This window comes from Dipodomys ordii, unplaced genomic scaffold (genome assembly GCF_000151885.1).
Source record: "Dipodomys ordii isolate 6190 unplaced genomic scaffold, Dord_2.0 Scaffold135, whole genome shotgun sequence".
Classification (NCBI taxonomy): Eukaryota; Metazoa; Chordata; class Mammalia; order Rodentia; family Heteromyidae; genus Dipodomys; species Dipodomys ordii.
In genome coordinates this window covers 2,550,743-2,569,186 of record NW_012267351.1, presented here as the reverse complement: position 1 = coordinate 2,569,186, position 18,444 = coordinate 2,550,743, and the positions used below count along the sequence as shown (strand labels likewise).

General features: G+C 48.3%; 1 protein-coding gene across 1 annotated transcript in view; it reads left to right on the top strand.

Annotated features, from left to right (window-relative positions):
- The window catches only part of Rufy1 (RUN and FYVE domain containing 1), a 36,906-nt gene extending 21,183 nt beyond the window's left edge, over positions 1-15,723 (top strand). The window contains exons 10-18 of the mRNA XM_013030890.1: positions 683-799; positions 1,849-2,016; positions 5,640-5,737; positions 6,952-7,071; positions 7,531-7,660; positions 10,284-10,378; positions 11,907-11,955; positions 14,026-14,103; positions 15,131-15,723. Coding sequence (XP_012886344.1) covers positions 683-799; positions 1,849-2,016; positions 5,640-5,737; positions 6,952-7,071; positions 7,531-7,660; positions 10,284-10,378; positions 11,907-11,955; positions 14,026-14,103; positions 15,131-15,274 — 999 coding nt within the window. The 3' untranslated portion in view covers positions 15,275-15,723. The remainder of the gene's footprint in view (positions 1-682; positions 800-1,848; positions 2,017-5,639; positions 5,738-6,951; positions 7,072-7,530; positions 7,661-10,283; positions 10,379-11,906; positions 11,956-14,025; positions 14,104-15,130) is intronic.
- Positions 15,724-18,444: the final 2,721 nt, after the last annotated feature.

The following is an 18,444-nucleotide window of genomic DNA, read 5'->3' as shown; positions in this document are numbered from 1 at the left end:
AGACTGTGAGACTCCTATCTCCAATAAACCACCAGAAAACCGGAAGTGGCACTGTAGCTGAAGTGGTAGAGCGCTTGCCTTGAGCTGAAGAGCTGAGGGACAGCGCCCAGGCCCAGAGGTCAAGCCCCACGACCGACAAAAACAAACAAAAACAAAAAAAAAACAAAAAGCCCCGCAACCAACAAAAACAAAAGAGGCTGAAATCTGAGGGTTGGGATTCAAAGCCAGCTTGGCAAAAAAGTCTGTGAGACTCATCTCCAATTAACCACCAGACAACCAGAAGTGGCACTGTGGCTCAGAGTGGTAGAGTGCTAGCCTTCAGCAAAAAATGCTCAGGGACAGTGCCAAGGCCCTGATTTCAAGCCCCACAATAACAACAAAAAAATTATATTGGTTTATTCAGACATAACATACACCTGTAAACCCAGCACTTAGAAAGCTGAGGATTGGGAACTTAAGGCCAGCCATAGGGAGGCTTCGTCTAATTTTAAAAAAAAGTGTATTGGCCTGCTCCCGTCCTTCATCTTTCAAATTCTAACACCTTTATGAACGTAAACTTTCCCCATCATGTCTAAAAAGTAGAAAATGATCCTTTATATTTAGAATTATGGTATGTTTTAATATATTACTAGTGTGCTTTTCACCAGCAACCCATTCTTCTGGGTGTTTTTGCTTGATTCAGATAACAAAACAGGACACAAAAGTTGAGCTGGAGACTTATAAGCAGACCCGGCAAGGCCTGGACGAAATGTACAGTGATGTGTGGAAGCAGCTGAAGGAGGAGAAGAAAGTGAGGCAGGTGAGTGTGAGCCCTGTCTACTCAGGGAGAAGCCCTCTGTAGCCCAAGGATATGCTTAAACCTGCCGAGGTGGCGTACACAGAAGTTCATGAGTTTACAGTGACTATGAGTTGCAGTGTTCACATTATTCCACATGATCGCTTCTGTTTTGTTCCCATTTTTATTACCAACCTCTTTTAGAGGTTGCTAGGAGACCAGAGTCATGGTTCCTTTGATAATATCCCACTTTTCCATCAGAGCCTCTGGCCTATTTATTTCCACTCAGTGTGTGTGAGTGACCAGAGCTCTTCATGGGGGCTGGGAAGGGAGGCTGCTTGCCTTGCATGCATGAGGCCCTGGGTTCGATTCCTCAGCACCACATAAGCAGGAAAAAAAAAAAGCAGGAAGTAGTGCTGTGGCTCAAGTCGTAGAGCACTAGCCTTGAGCTTGAGAGTTGAGGGGCAGCGCCCAGGCTCAGAGTTCAGGCCCCATGACCGACAAAATCAAAACAAAACAGAGTTCTTCATGGAACTATGTTCTGTGCCTGCGTTTACTTCCTCCCTCCCTTGAATGACTGTGGGGGGGTCACATGTTCTGAGTTCCTCAAGACAGAATTGTTACCCTCAACCAGCAGACCACTCCAGCAAGTGTAACACCTCATCATCAGGTTCTCCCAGAACCAGGCACCAGCCCAGCATCCTTCCAGGGTCTGGTCACTGGGTTACAACATGGCTGCTAAAACACGAGGCTCACTCTGCAAGTCAGCTTTCTATTGACTTGACATACAGGACAAACCTTAATTGTACAGTAATGAAAGGGTGAAGCTTCAGGCAGACTATCCTTAGCCTCCAAACTTGTCCTCAAACCTCCAGGTTTGTCCTTAACCACTCCAACCCATTGTCAATCCCCCAAGCTCATCCTCAACACGCTCCCCCCAACCCATCATCCATTGTCAACACCCCAATCCTGTCCTCACCTGCCATTGTCTGAATCATTACCCAGAACAAGCTCGATGTGTACATTTGTATGCCCTGCTTATACACACATTTCCTTGTAAATATCCTCCAAAGGAGCTAGAAAAAGAACTGGAGTTACAAGTTGGGATGAAAACAGAAATGGAGATCGCCATGAAGTTACTGGAAAAAGACACCCACGAGAAGCAGGACACACTCGTTGCTCTGCGCCAGCAACTAGAAGAAGTGAAAGCCATTAATTTACAGATGTTCCACAAGGTTCAGGTGGGGGAGTGGCTTCATGTCTGTGTGGCAGTGTTCTTCCCTGCTGCTGCTTTCCATGTATTGTTGTTGTCTTAAGTCACTTGCCCAGTGAGCCAGGAGACAGATCTGTGAGCATCACAGACCTGTGTGTCAGACCTGAACCTCAGCCCTTTTGAATTTGACCACTTAATGATCGATTTATGTATTTACTTATTTATTTGTGAATGAAAGGATGGATGGATAGAGGGATGGATGAGGGAGACAAGATTTTGCTCTGTAGCCCAGACTAGCCTCTTCCTTTCTCAGCCTCCTGAGTATAGGATTATGGCATGTGCCATATTTATTGTATGTATTTTATTTGGTCCTTACAACAATATCTGAGAAATGGAGGAAAATGGGAGTAACAAGCGAGAACCAAGTGGCTAAATCCGGTGCCTCTGGGGATGCAGCTTAGTAGAGCTAGCAATGAGCCATTGCTATGTCTTTTGAACCCATGCCCAAATTGTGTCACACCTCCATGGTTTCCCTGCTGTTTTCCTCTTATTTCAGTGACTAATTGTGTACATCAACAGTTGGGAGAAGTAAAGACAGCATTTAACACTGTCTTTCCAGACTTGTCCTCACAGTCCCTGTGCTGAGTCTTCTGCTTGACTCTCCTGTGTTGTCATTTCAGATGGCCCACAGAGCCAGTCCTGTGCTGTCATTTCAGATGGCTCACAGAGCCAGTCTGAAAAACAGCACCTAAAACTTCTCATGCTTCCTTCCACAAGCCACCAGACTGCACCATTCTGGGTCCCTCACAAAACATTCTTTTGCAGGTTCTGCTTCCTTCTTATTGTCAAAACAGACATGGTTTGTTTTCCACAGACTAGTATCACTCTCCTTCCAGTTCTGTCTGTCCTTCCTGACAGATTGTAACTTCTGCGTCCTATTCAGTGTTATAGTCAATATGACAACCATACTGTCAACGACTGTTTCCTCCTTTTCCAAATCCTATGTGACTTTAATAGCAACAGTGAAAACTGAAGCACGACAAAACGAATTACAATTTGAATTTGCTCACTTTTTCTTCTTGTTTAGGTCTGTGTATAGAAGGCCAATTAGTGTGCTGTAACAATGTAGTAGTGTCTTTGAATATGGAGGCAGGAGCTGGGAATGTGGCTTAATGGTAGAGTGCTTGCCTAGCATGCATGAAGCCTGGGTTCAATTCCTCAGTACCACATAAACAGAAAAAGCCAGAAGTAGTGCTATGGCTCAAGTGGTAGAGTGCTATCCTTGAGCAAAGAAACTCAGGGACAGTGTTCTGAGTTCTGAGTTCAAGCCCCAGGACTGGCCAAAAAAAAAAAATATATATATATATATATACATATATATATATAGAGAGAGAGAGAGAGGCATATACATAATTGTATGTAGTACAACTGGCCCATGGGGTCCGCTGCAGTGCATATGACCAGGAAGCCAGCAGGCAGCTGTTCTCAGCATAGCCTGTCACATACAGCCAGCAGCAGAGAATGATAGAGTAGACACACACACAACACACAACTACCTTTGAGTGAAAGAGCTCAAGGACAGTGCCCAGGCTCTGAGTTCAAGCCCCATGACCGACCTAAAAAAAAAAATGTTTTTTAGCCAGACACCAGTGGCTCATACCTGTAATCCTAGCTACTCAGGAGGCTGAGATCCGAGGATCACAGTTGAAAGCCAGCCCAAGCAGGAAAGTTCATGAGACTCTTATAAACTACTAAGAAAAAGCTGGAAGTGACACTGTAGCTCAGGTGGTAAAACACTAGTCTTGAGCACAGAGAGGCTCAAGGACAGTGTCCAGGTCCTGAGTTCAAGCCCCTGGAGCAGCTCACACACACACACACACACACACACCTGGAGCAGCTCACACACACACACACACACACACACACGAAAATGTCCTGGCACCTAATGGCAGACTGTTTCTTTCACTCAGCCAGCTTCCCTGGCTCTGCCTTCTTCAGGCACTTCCCCCACCTCCCACCTTAGCAGTCCTGTGCCCAGGCCTCAGGGAGTGTGTCCTTGAAGACTAAACCCCTGTGGTGGCCATTGTTCATTCACAGCCGGGCATTGCTCAAGGCAGGTGTGTGGTTCTTTCAGGCACGGTTGGGTCCTGCTAGCCCTGTCTATTTCCTCCTCCTCCTTGTGTGCAAGTGACCCAGGTTCACTGACCACGGCTCTCCCACCTGCCTCTTTACTTTTTGTCCCATTAGTGTCTGTGTGTGGATCTGTGTCCCTGTCTGTCAGTAATGGCAGATCATCCAAAACAGTAGATTTAGATATGAGAGGCTTTTGTCTCAGGCCGGGTTTTTTTTTGTTGTTTGTTTATTTGTTTGTTTTTTTGAGCCTAGGGCTTCATGCATGCTAGTTATGTGCTACCACTGAGCCACGGGAGGTGTTTTCCTGGGGGCTTTATTACTGTTTTTTCTTCTTTTGTCACATATTACTGAGTCCAGAGCAAATGGCTCCTCCAACCCCAGGAGGCCCCAGCCCTACACCCTAGTCTGGCAGGCTTTGGCCTGGCACTGCGCCTCTATAAAACCTGCTCACATAGCAAACCGCCAACACACTAGCCACTCCCCTACTGTACCAGCAGCCCAGCATTCCTGATATCCAAGATTCAGTGAATCAGAGTTTTCCTTTGCCATAAGAAACAAGGACAGCCAGCTCTCTGCCTAGTCTACCTTGACAGCATCAAACCCACCTGCTAAGACCACAGCACACATATTAGACTTCCATTGTCTGCTCCTGCTCCAGTTGCGTGCACTTCATACCCTTCCTTCCCCTTTTAGCTATCGAGGCTTGAACTCATCATCATCCTCAATTTAACATGCACAGTAATAAAAATAATCTCCTTTGGCTAGGTGCCATGATTTATTCCAGTAATGCTTGCTGTTTAGTAGGAGATAGAGACTGAGGGAATCTCAGTTTATGGCCGACCCAAGAAAAAAGTTAGTGAGACCTCCATCTCAACAAAAAAAGCTGCCAGGCGCCAGTGGCTCATGCCTGTAATACTAGCTACTCAGGAGGCTAAGATCTGAGGATTGTGATTCAAAGCCAGCCTGGGGAAGAAAAGACCATGAGACTCTGATCTCCAATTAACCACCAGGAAATCAGGAGTGGTGCTGTGGCTCAAGTGGTAGAGCACTCGCCTTGAGCTGAGAAGCCCAAGGACAGCACTTAGGCTCAGAGTTCAAGACCCATGAGAGACAAAAAAAAAAAGCTGGGCATGGTGGTATGCACCTGTTGTCCCAGTTCTGTGGGAAGCTTATATTGAAGGAGCAAGTCCAGGCTGAACTTCGTTCCTCCTCACCTGAAAGTGAGTCTGTACCTCAAAAATAACTAAAGCAAAAGGGCTGGAGACATGGCTTAAGTGGCCGAATGCCTAACAAGTGCAAAGCCTTGTGTTCAAACTTCAGTACTGTCCAAAAAAGACTCTCACTTTCTTCTTCCTTTTTTTTTTACCTTCTCCCATTGACTTTACCATCGTCTCACATCCGTTTTTGTTTTTTAATATTTTTTCTTTCTAAATACCTGTATTGACACGTAAGAGTACCTTTTTAAGGTTTTTTTAAGATTTTTTTTCAGAGCAGACATGAGGATTCCTTGCTTTTTAGAATGCAGAGAGCAGTTTACAGCAGAAGACTGAAGCTATCACGAATTTTGAAGGAAAAAACAATCAAGTGATGTCCAACATGAAACAAATGGAAGAAAGGTAGTTACTTCCCCTGGCAAACAGTCCAACCCTTGAGGGCGGGGCATCCTTTGGGCCTGAGACCAACACAGCCCCTTCTGGAAGTACAGACCAATTCGGGTGGTGAGAGTCTTTCCCAGCAGAAGAGCTGGATGCAGTAGCTTTGCCCATGCAGTGTTTTGTTGAGCATCCTTTTGGCCACTACATCAAACTGTCCTCAACAGAAGCTGGGCAGTGAGTAGTATGTCATTCACATTTAAATATCAAGTCAAACCAGGATCCATTGGCTCATGCCTATAATCCTCACTACTCAGGGGGCTGAGATCTGAGAATAATGGTTCAGAGGCAGCCAGCCTGAGCAGAAAAGTTCATGAGATTCTTATCTCCAATAAACCATTCAGAAAAAGTCAGAAGTGGTGTTGTGGCTCAAATGGTAGAACACTAGCCTTGAGAACAAAGAGGCTCAAGGACAGTGCCCAGGCCCTGAGTTCAGGTCCTAGGACTGGCCTGAATGAAGGAATGAATATCAAGTCAGCAGTGGGTTAGAATAGAGTCCAAAAGTAGGTATACACACAACCAGCCCCCAGCTCTTTACAAAGGAGAAGGAACAATGTTAGTAATAGACGTTTAGCACTGTTTTAACATCACATGCCAGACAGAGCTTCAGCGAAACTAGAACTGTTAACCTGAAGTATAACACAAAAGCATCATCTGTAAGGGAACAACTTGGTAAAGAGACTCTTAAACTATTGTTCTGTGAAAGTCACAGTTAAGAGGGGGGGAAAAGGCAAATTTGAGCAAAAGCTTAATACCCTAGATAAAGCAGAAATGGCTGAGGGCATGGCTTTAATAGTAGAGTGCTTGCCTAGCAAGTATGAGATCTGGAGTTCAAAGCCAGTACCACCAGAAGGGCTATGAAATACACCTGAATCCCACTTGCCAGGAGGCAGAGGCAGAGGATCTTGAATTGGAGGCAGCAGGACTCAGTACTTGAGAAGTCCCAGGTACTTGAGAAGCTGAGGCCAGAGGATCACTTTAACCCATGAGATTGAAATCACCCCGTGCGACATAGTGAGAACCTGTCTCAGAATAACAAAGCTAGATGTCATGATACACACCTGTATTCCCTGCACTGAGACAGCTGAGAGTTCGAGCCAGTCTGGGCTACTAAGACTGTCTCAAAAACAGAAACAGTATTTTCCTTCATAGCCATCTCTCTGTCTCTGTCACTCTAGGTTACAGCACTCAGAACGGGCAAGACAGGGGGCCGAGGAGCGAAGCCACAAGCTGCAGCAGGAGCTTGGCGGCAGGGTCAGCGCCCTGCAGCTGCAGCTGGCCCAGCTACACGAGCAATGGTAGGGAGCCTTGGGAGGTGGCAGGGGGCAGCTGGGAGAACTGGAGGAGGGAAGGGCTGAGGGGGCAGCTAGAACCCCACCTCAGACTTCACCCCTGCAAAGCTAAGATAAGCTGTAGAGCCCATGTGCTAAATAAAGAACAAATGATCAATGAGACTGCAAGCCTCGGGGGTCCAGCCAGTGGCTGCCCACTCAGCCCTGGCCTTGACTACTTTGCTCACTACCCCTAATTCAGTATCTTCCCTTGCTGCTGGTGGCTGGAATTCTTGCTGTTAGCTCCATCTCTAACTCAGGAGAGGACTGTGCTGTGGTGTTTCCTTTCTCTCCGTTGGCATCTCCACCAGTCGTTTGCTCAGCGGTCCTGGTTTCTTACGGAGGGAGGCACAAGTGGGCCTGGCTGTTCACATGATCTCCTGCCTCCCGCACCGAAACTAACTCCAATTCATCTTGGGACAACAGCTCAAGTCTAGAGAAAGAGCTGAAATCAGAAAAAGAGCAAAGACAAGCTCTTCAGCGAGAATTACAACATGAAAAAGACTCCTCATCTCTTCTCCGAACAGAGCTACAGCAAGTAGAAGGATTAAAGAAGGTAAGCCAAGGCCCACTCCTGTGCTCTTCATGTGGGATCCCCACCACCCTCCAAAGTTTAGTTCTCAGCGCCTGTCCAAGGAAAGGCCAAGATCACCTTCAGAATGGAATGGTGGCCGGGCACCAGTGGCTCACTACTATAATCCTAGCTCCTCGGGAGGCTAAGATCTGAGGACCATGGTTTGAAGCCAGCTGGGGCAGGAAAGTCCATGAGACTCTTACCTCTAATTAATCACCAGAAAACTGGAAGTAGAACTGTGGCTTAAAGTGGTAGAGCACTAGCCTTGAGCAGAGCTCAGGGACAGTGCTGAGGCCCCAAGTTCAAGCCCCACAACCAACAAAAAAAAGGGGGACAAGGACAGCAGAGAGCGAGACTTGAGTGGTAAGCAAGGCACAACGTAAGACCTGCGCACAGAGCCCATGCAGGCACGGGCCCCTGCATTTGAAGGGGTCCCCAAACCAGCACTATGTAGAAAGGCCAGTGGTTTTTTTTGTTTTGTTTTGTTTTGTTTTTTTATGTTGTTGGTCATGGGTGCTGTCCCTGAGCTTTTGTGCTCAAAGCTAGCACTCTGTCATTTTGAGCCACAGATCCACTTCTGGTTTGGTGCAGGGTGGTTAATTGGAGATAAGAGTCTGATGGAGGCTGGGAAGGTGGCTCAGTGGTAGAGTGCTTGCCTTGCATTCATGAAGCCCTGAGTTTGATTCCTCAGCACCACATAAGCAGAAAAAGCCAGAAGTGGCACTGTGGTTCAAGTGGTAGAGTGGCTAGCCTTGAGCTGAAGAGCTGAGGGACAGCACCCAGGCCCAGAGTTCAGGCATGGACTTTCTTGCCCAGGGTTGGCTTTGAACCACAATCCTCAGATCCTCAGATCTCAGTCTCCTGAGTAGCTAGGATTACAGGTATGAGTCCACAGCACCTTGCCAAAGCCAATGCTTTCTAACCAACACCAGTGCATGCCTTCACCCCAGACGGTGGCTGGCCACTTAGTTCAGGTTCAGATCATCCCCAGAAAGTAGACTGACTGGGACTCCAATCAGCTCTAGAGTAAACCTGTCCTCCATTTCCCCCTGCCATTGCCTGCCTAGAAAATGTGGCCTAGATACTGCAGGCTTTAGAGAGTGAGCAAAGTGTGGTGCTATCCTGGCATCTCCATCTTCTAGGAGAACCAGGCCTCCCAGAAAATGCAGAGCAATCTGAAATCTCCCCCTACCTATAAAATCCCAGCAGTCTTCGCTGCCTGGCCTTTCTGGGGAAAGTGGGTTACAGACTGTTGTATCAAGTCTTCCTGCCTGCTCCCTTGGGAGACGATGTACCCAGGGCTCCAGGTTCCCCTGTCTGCTGTCACCAGCAGCCTCGCCAAGCCAAAACTGAGCTGTCCCTCCGGTGAGCAGGCTCAGACCAGTGCTTTGCAGTCTATGCCATGTGATGGTGTAGCTTCTGGTAGAAAGGGCGTCAAGCTGCTGGGAAGGGGAGGGGCTCCTCCAGAGCTCAGAGTGGGGAAGGGAGAAATAATGGGAGAGGACCTAGAAAGTTCTGCTTACTCACTGAACAGATCCCCACTCTACTCCAATTTAGAAGACTTCTATTTGAATTATACCCTTCTACCTCAGCACTTCCCAACCGAGCAGGCCTAACATCACCAGTAAGCCACGGGCTGCTTAGCACCCCAACAGAGGGTACAGCAGAGGTTGGGGGTGCTGAGCCTCACTGGTGTTCCCAGCATCCCAAAATGAATACTCAGCTGCTTTCTGTGTCTGTCTTGGCTTTCCCAGCCTTGCCAAGTATGCTGGCCCCAGGTACAGTCATCAGTGTTGTCCCTAGTGAGTTTCCTTCCATGCCTGGCTCCCCACACAGGCTCCCAGCCCTCCAGAGGTCTGGAACTCAGTCTTTATCATCCCTGGTCAGCCCTCTCCAAATCCGCCTCTGCAGTGCTGAACAGGAAGCCCCATCTTTTCAGGTGGCTGGTGTCTTCGGTAATTCTGTGTAAAGCTCTATTTTTGAGATAGCTGTTTCTAAAATGTGTATCTTTAATAGAAACTCACATAGGCAGGCCTTGTTTGTCCTATAGGGATAGCTAGTTTGGGTTTTGAGGTTTTTTGCGGGGAGGGACAGTACTGGAAGTTAAATATTCAGTGCCTCTCATACAGAGGTGCTCTACCACTTTAGCAATATCCCCAGACCTTTTTGCTTTAGTTATTTTTCAGGTAGGGTCTCAAGTGTTTTACCAGGATCAGCCTAGACTACATTCTTCCTGGTACATCTTCCACATAGTCTGGATGACAAATGTATGCTACCACACCCAGCTTTCTAGTTGAAGTAGGGCTTCATCTCTGCCTTTGAAATGGTGCCAAATCTCTACCTCCCCAGTAGGAGGGAGGACAGGCATGCGCTACCATTCCTGGCTTGGGGTAACTGGTTTTAATGTGCTTGATGAATGTAGCTGATCCCTGCCCCAAGCTGGGCACCCCTCTTAGGATGCTCACCTTCCAACTGTCCGTAATATACAAAAGAACCTTTCTGGGAGATGTTAATGTGGTAAATCTGCTTTTTGCTCTTACAGTGTGTTATAAGATCTACAGGTGTTGCAGGACTGTGTGTTAGATGTGTGGTTTATCTGTTTCAGGAGTTGCGGGACCTCCAAGAGGAGAAGGCAGAGTTACAGAAGGTCTGTGAGGAACAGGAACAAGCCCTCCAGGAAATGGGGTTGCACCTGAGCCAGTAAGAGCCAGTTCCCCACCTATACCTTCACATTCTGTGACCTCCTCTCTAGTCATCTGCCCACCTGTCAGCCGAAGCTATTTTCTGGTGGTAGAATGAAGCAGAGCCATGCAGAAAGTCTGACAGCTGGACAAGGGTGACCTCAGGAGGTCTGCAGTCAGGGAGATCAAAGTGTTGATATCTGCCAACTACATAGGGATGTTAGTAGTCAGACACAAGTTAATTTGTTGAGGGTAGGTAGAGAGAGAGAGAGAGAGAATCCCTTCCTCCCCCCAGTCCTGGGGCTTGAACTCAGGACCTGGGAAGTGTCCCTGAGCCTCTTTGTGCGCAAAGCTAGCATTTAGTGTTCTACTGTCTTCCGCAGCACCACTTCTGTCTTTTTCTGAGTAGCTTATTGGAGATAAGAGTTTCAACAGACTTTTCTGCCTGGGCTGGCTTTAAACTGCAATCTTCAGATCTCAGCCTCCTGAGTAGCTAGAATTACAGGCATGAGCCACTGGTACCTGGATGAGGATGTTGTTTTTTTAGTGAGCTGGCCCTCCTGTTCACTAACTTACCTAGACCCTGAGGGAAGCCATTGGTGATGAACCATTGCTGAGTGGTCCCTTGTCTCTCCTACAAGCCCATGCCAGATGCCAGACCCCTCCACCTCCCCCAGCTATGAGAAGTTTCTGGTTTCTCTATCTTGTATACCTCTGGGTGCTTTGTACATTGCTTCCCAGAGGTCTGTGTGGTCAGGCTGCCATCTTGACCTGTTTTGCCAAGTCCTGTCCATCTGGCAGCCTCTGATCCTATCAGTCCACCAGCTTATTTCTATAGGTCAACAATGAACAGCTGTCTGCTGACCTTAGTGAAGACCATATTTTCTAATCCCTTCTGTAGTCTGGCCTATATCTCCCAGAGACCTGCTTTTTTGATACTCAATCTGACATAATGGAAGTTTAGATGAATCTCAGCTTCTAGAAATGGCTCAGATGGGTCCCCTAATTGCCAATAAGTGTTTCACTTTACTTGATTCTATTCTGCTAAGTAAGTCCATGTCTAGTTGTACTACTTATATGAACACTAGTAGGATAGAGGCAGAATGAACAGCCATGGCCTCTGCCTGCCCCTTCGAGGCTGTGCGGACAAGAGCTCCAGCCAGGGAGAAGCCTAGAGATTGAGAAACTGAGGTTCCTGCTGGGGAGTATAGAGGTCACCCCACCCCTTGCAGGCATGTTATACTCAGGTATGGCTGTGCAGAGATGCCACAGACAGGACTTCTATGAGATTGTTCCATGAGATTCTGTGAGATCCTCCTCAACTTTTACACTGTATCAGCCACTTCCAAATCTCCTGCAGGCTACACATTGCTTTAGGGGCCACATTTGGTCCCAGGCTAGCCTCAGTCCTGGGCACACAGGAGCCAGTGTGCTGAAGTGACTCAGCTACACAAAGGTAGAAAACATTTGCCAGTGGCATGCTGGTATGTTCCTCTTCTTGGTTTCTGTCTCTCCCTGCTACAAAATGATATTTTATGTTCTTTTAGGTCCAAACTGAAGATGGAAGACATAAAGGAAGTAAACAAGGCACTCAAGGTACGGAGTTATTAACAGTCCCCATAAAGAAATCAGGGTGCACTACTGTGAGCCTGCTCATGTCCCCGTGGCCCATGTGCCGGGGTGGTGAGGTGCCGCCGTTCCCTGCCCCATGTTGAGATGCCATGGTGACAGGTGGGCATGGGGACAAGTGTGAGCTGGAATGTGGCTCTTCTGATTGATGTTCCTCTCCCATCCCATGTGGCTCAAAAGTGGGCCTGTATGAGCCAGGCACCATTGGCTCACGCCTGTAATCCTAGATACACAGGAGGCTGAGATCTAAGGTTCACAGTTCAAAGCCAGCCCAGGCAAGAAAATCCATGAGACTGTGTGTGTCTGTCTGTCTGTCTGTCTGTCTTTCGGTCATGGGGCTTGAACTCTGGGGCCTGGGCACTGTCCCTGCACTCTTCAGCTCAAGGCAAGTGCTCTACCACTTGAGCCTCAGCACCACTTCCGGTTTTCTAGTAGTTTATTGGAGATAAGAGTCTCATGGACTTTCCTGTCCGGTCTGGCTTTGAACTGTGATCCTCAGATCTCAGCCTCCTAAGTAGCTAGGATGACAGGCGTGAGCAACTGGTGTCTGGCTCCATGAGACTCTTATCTCCAGTTAACAACCAAAGCTGGAAGTGGAGCTGTGGCTTGAGAGGTAGAGTGAAAAAAAGTTAAAGGATGTCACCCAGGCTGTACCCTAAGTTCGGGCCCCAGTACTAGCACCAGGGGTGGAGGGGAAAGACCTAGATCATAAGCATGGTAAAGGAAGAAGAAAAAGATTACAGAAAAATGAGACTATTTTATTTTTTTATTGAGACCTTTCCCTCCAAGTAAAGGGCCAGAGATCAGAAAAGCCCCATGGCACAGTGCCCTGTGCCATTTCCAGGAACTGTTCATCCAATTCCTGAATTGAACCCTTTCTAGACCATTTAGGGAAGAACAGAATAACACATCACTGAAGAGCAGGAGCAAGCAAGGGACCCAGGAAGTGCTGCACTGGCCTGCCAGGGTGGCGAGGTGGCAGAGGAGGCAGAGGTCTGGGTCTGGGATGCCACCTGTTTGCAGGGCAGTGGCTCTGCAGCCTGGCTGGAGCACTGGCTGCTCATTGCACGGTGACCCACCTCTTTGCAAAGGCCTCTCTGACCCTCAGCTTCCGTCCTGCTTGGCGGCAGTGTGCTAACTGGCACCCCCTTGTGTCCTGCAAGACCTTAGCACCTCTGCTACCTGACTTTCCACGCAATGGCAGGTCAGTTCAGACAGCAGAGATAGCCACCCATCACAGCAACCAGGAACAGCTCAGACACCCGTGCCTCACCCATTCGATTTATCTCTAGCTGGGGTAGCTCAGTGCTGTAGCCCTGCCTTGCATGTCTGAGGTTGGGTTCATTCCCAGCACCATAAGGAAATAGGGACATATTTGGTCTCCCCTTGTAGATCAAAGCTCCTTGGAGATAAGTGCTATGAGCCCATCTTTGCATCCCCACCCACGCGGCAGTGTTTGTACCAGCTCCAGGGCCCAAAATGAGCGGAACTCGGAGGCCACACATGGAGCTCCCTGCTGTTCTGGATGAGCGCCCTGCATACACGTTAGCCACCCGGGCATCTGTTCTGACTCAGTCATGAGGATCAGTGTGTCTGCCTGATGCCCAGGGGCAGAGCTACCATACTTTTAACTTTCTGTACTACCCCTGCAGTCCCTAAGGCGGGATCAATCACATCCTTGTTTTTCTTGGGAAAAGCCGTCTGTCACAGCCTTGATGCTTCCCCTAGAAGGGTGAAAAGATTCCCCCAGGCCTCACACCCCCAGCTGCCTCCACATCTCCCTTCTGTGATCACAGTGGTTGGTCTGAGAAGGACATAGGGGAATTCCCCTATGAACTGGATGCTGAAAAGTCTAGAGGCTGGGACTCTGGCCAGTAGGCGGCAGTCAAGAGTCCTGCAAGCCCAGGCCAATAAAGCAGCTATGCCTCAAAAAGAAAACAGGTGTCACTGGGAAGGGACAATAGATGAGACCAGACAGATCATGACTGCTCACCGGGTGAGACAAAATGAAGTTCCAGGATGTTCTTTCCTCCTCAGGGCCACACTTGGCTGAAAGATGATGAAGCCACACACTGTAAGCAGTGTGAGAAGGAATTCTCCATATCCCGGAGGAAGGTAAGCCGGGGCTGCCTCACCCTGGAGTCTTCGCCCTGCTGGGATTTCTTCTCTGGCTCAGGCTGAGCTCTTAGACCAGGCACATTGCAGCACGGCATTGTGTGACTGCATTCATTGCTCTGTCCAGACAGTCTCCCTCCTTCCCTCGCAATCCCTCCCCCAAGCAGTGCGTCCTGTCCTTCACACCCACTTTCTCAAGGGCCTGGCCATCATTCAAATACAACACCGCCACCACTGCCGACACACCAGTCCTTTTGGCTTGCTCTAGGCAAATATAATGTACCAGAACCAAACTCTGGCTGATTGAGGCCAAAACAACCCCTGGGGAACAACAAGTCATCAAAATCTCACTGGTAGCCAGGCGCCAGTGGCTCACGCCTGCAATCCTAGCTACTCAGGAGGCTGAGCTCTGAGGATTGCGGTTCAAAGGCAGCCCAGACAGGAAAGTCTGTGAGACTCTTTTCTCCAGCTAGCCACCGAAAACCAGAAGTGGCGCTGTGGCTCAAGTGGAAGAGCACTTGCCCTGAGCTGAAGAGCTCAGGGACAGTGCCCAGGCCCAGAGTACAAGACCCACAACCGATTAAAAAAAAAAAAATCTCACTGGTGACCTGAGCAGAGAGCATCTGCCTGTCGTCTTAGCTTTTGAATTGTAGGCAGAGGATGCTGGGAGCCGAGGGGGTCACTGCAGCCTTCCCCCTTTCACCCCCAAACTCCAGGGCCTCACCTCTGCCTGCCCCCATCTACTGGGGGAGTTGTTGCAGGTGAGGGGGGGGGAGAAACCTGAGCTTCCAGCGAGGCAGGGCCTCGCCTGAACAGTCCAGCTCAAGAAGGGCTGACCTGAAAGTTTGGGAGCAGGAGTTGCCAAGGCTAATCAGGCCCAGCTCCATGTCCGTCACGTGCCCAAGGAACCAAACCCAACACAAGATGACACACCAGCTCCACCACCACGGGCCAGCTAGGCATCGCATCACTAGGAAACTAGATGAGGTGTCAGGGTGAGCCTGACTGCCTTTCTCTTGTCCTCTAGCACCACTGCCGCAGCTGTGGCCACATCTTCTGCAACACCTGCTCCAGCAATGAGCTGGCCCTGCCCTCCTACCCTAAGCCAGTGCGCGTGTGCGACAGCTGCCACACCTTGTTGCTCCAGCGCTGCTCATCCACCGCCTCCTGAGTTCCCAGCCGGCCCACCTGTCCTCAGGGCAGAGGGCAGCCCAGGGTACAGTGCCAAAATGGGTCTCAGGGGGCTACCAAGGGCTTGGGAACCCCAAGGCCCCTCATTTCCCCATAGAATCAAAAGGGAAGAATGAAATCTTTTCCTCTTGGGTGCTCTGGAAGATAGTAGGTGAAAAGTGGCAGCTGATCGCCTTCCCCGGGACTCCTGAAGAACCAGCTGCTGTAGACTCCTTGCTGCATTAAGAACTAATCTGTTTTGCAGCAGTTGGGATTAGTATGCAACTGCTTTACCCCACTCCTAATCTACCACCATCTTGATTTACGCAGTGCTTTAAGCCAAGTAGGTGACGGTGTGCCCGTATACTTCCATCTCAGATTTGCCATTCCATGACCTTGTGGCTCGCCTGTTGCCAGCCCTGCAATAAAATCCTTTTATTTTTCACTGTCTACAGATAGTGCCCTTGTGCCTATAGCGCGGAGCCTAGTAATGCTGAGCCAGGCTGAAGGCGGTTGTGGGTAGTGCCTGGGCTCTCAAGCCTGTCACCAAAGTCCAGATTGGGGTTGCATCCTAACAAAGCCATAGGAAAGAAAGTAAAACAAAATAAGCACAGCTAGGTGTAGTGCCAACACCACTGGGGTGCTAAGGCCAGCTTGAGCTACAAGACTGGTCTCAAAAACATAAGCTGAAGCCGGGCACTGGTGGCTCACGCCTGAAATCCTAGCTACTCAGGAGGCTAAGATCTGAGGATCACGGTTCAAAGTCAGCCTGGGCAGGAAAGTCCATGACTCTCTTATCTCCAATAAACCACTTGAAAACCAGAAGTGGCGCTGTGGCTAGCCTTGAGCTGAAGAGCACAGGGACAGTGTCCAGGCCCAGAGTTCAAGCCCCACAACCAACCAAAAAACAAAAACAAAAAAACTTAAGCTGAAAGCACTTTCTGATCATAACTGACTGACTTAAATGTGTTCAAAATACTTAACATTAGCTTTCAGATAGACAAAAATGACTCAACACAAAGCTTATTGTGTAAGAAGTTATCTCACATATATTGTAAACTAGAGTGATCTTCATTAGTTGATCTTCATTAGTCAGGACTACCTATGTAAATGGGAATTTGTGAAGATACCTGTTGAAAAGCACCTGCCAGGGCGGGCTCTTTGTAGGCTGTTTGTGAGCCCACTGAAGTACACACCCACCCCAATCCCAGTGCATACAGCCAGATAACCTGGGGCTTACGAGGCTAGGAGTATTTTTGCTTGCCATGTCCAGACAGCAAGACAAATCTGCCAGGCTGTTCCATCGTTTTAGATTGACACCCTGCCCACAGCCCTCATCTTCCACCAGTTCCCTACCCTAATTAGATCCACATGCTCTCAACCGAAGCCAGATTCCAGCCAGCCTTGAGAGTGCCTTGGGAGGCAGACATTGGAATAGGCCAGGCCAAGCATGCACAAGACCCCATTCTCTCAACAGATAGTGAAGCTATCGCTGCATGGGAGGTGGAGATTGGAATGAAGTTCAGGGCCAGCCCAGATAGAAAGGTGACTTCATCTCAACATAAAGAAGCTGGGCCTGGTGGCACACTCTGTCATCCCATTTATGACTTCCTCTCCTAGCAGCTCACAGTCCAGGCTTGTATTCCAGCAGAAATAACCAGGGCAAGTCAAGCTTGTAACCCTAGATACTCAGGAGGCTGAGTTGGAGGATTCAGGTCCAAAGCCAGGTAGGCAGGAAGTCTGATTTCTATCTCCAAACTAGCAGAGCTGGAGACATGACTCAAGTCACAGAGCAACTACCTCCTCCAAAAATACAAAACACTGTTCTAAGCTGCAAGTTTTCAACCTTTTAAGAGCAGGGACACAGTGGGCAAAAAAGGATCCAAAGCGCCTGTATCTGAAAAATAGCTAAAGCAAAAAGGAAGGGCTGACAGCAGAACTCAAGTGGCAGTACCACCAAAAAAAAAAAAAAAAGCACACAATACATTTCCCACTACTATCCCTGCCTGCCATGTTAAGTGCTATTCCAAGCTTCCTTTCCCTCAAGTAGCAGAAGTCCCACAGTACTTAAGCATAAACATGCTTAAAACATAAAAAGCAGGAAAGTTTGACTGGTGAGATCCGAAGTGCTCAGGAACAGACATGTTAAATTATAACCCACATGTTAAATTATAACCCACTTATAGACTTCTTTAAAGGTGTGGGTCCTTTTAGATAGGTCAGGACTGGGTTTAAAATAGATAGGTAGAGCCAAGCATGCAGGAAGGTCTGAGTTAAGATTTCTGGCACAGTGCTCAGTTAAGAACCAAAAGCATCCTTTTGCAGAAACCAGCTTAAGAATGATCTCCAGCATGGTCAGGTTAGCACACTTGGAAGGCTAACACCACTGCTTAAGTTCTTTTGTGTTCTAATTTCATCATCCATGAGTCTAGACAAATGAGTGGCAGGTTTCAATGTATTGCCCTAAAAAGATTGACTGACGGGCATTTCTGGTACCTGAACCTGCTATAATTCGTCCTGTGAATGAAAATTTTTGCTAATAAACATCCTATGGTCCAATGCCTCAAAGCATTTCAATGAGGCTAACTAGTCATATTCCTTAGAAATGCTGTGCTTTCAGCCTTGGTTGTAAAGGACATTTTTGTTTCTAAGTAGACTTGGCTTTTAGAAATGAATTTTATAAAGCTCAAAGTCTCAATCCTAGGCCCTGTAATCCTAGCTACTCAGGAGGCTGAGATCTGAGGATCACAGTTCAAAGCCAGTCCAAGGAGCAAAGTCCACAACTCTTTGGACTCTTTACCTAATATTACTAAAAAGCTGAAAATGGCGCTGTGGCACAGCAATAGATAGCATTATAGCCTTGAGTCCAAAAGCTCAGCGACAGTGCCCAGGTCCTGAGTTCAAGCTCCAGAACCAGTGTGCCCACACACACCTCAATTCTAAGGCTTTAGTAGAGCACTTGAGTTCAAACCTGGATACCACCTAGCACAGACAACATCCTGGGTTGGGGAAGGAACCCATTAGCAACTAAAAATATCCCCTATAAACAAAATTCAGATTCTACCATCAGACTGGGAAGAGCAGCATCTTCTACCCACCCCCTTGCCTCCAGCATTTCTCAGCAGTCATGCCTAAGGCTCCTGGACATGCAAGCACCTCCCCTTTGCTTGT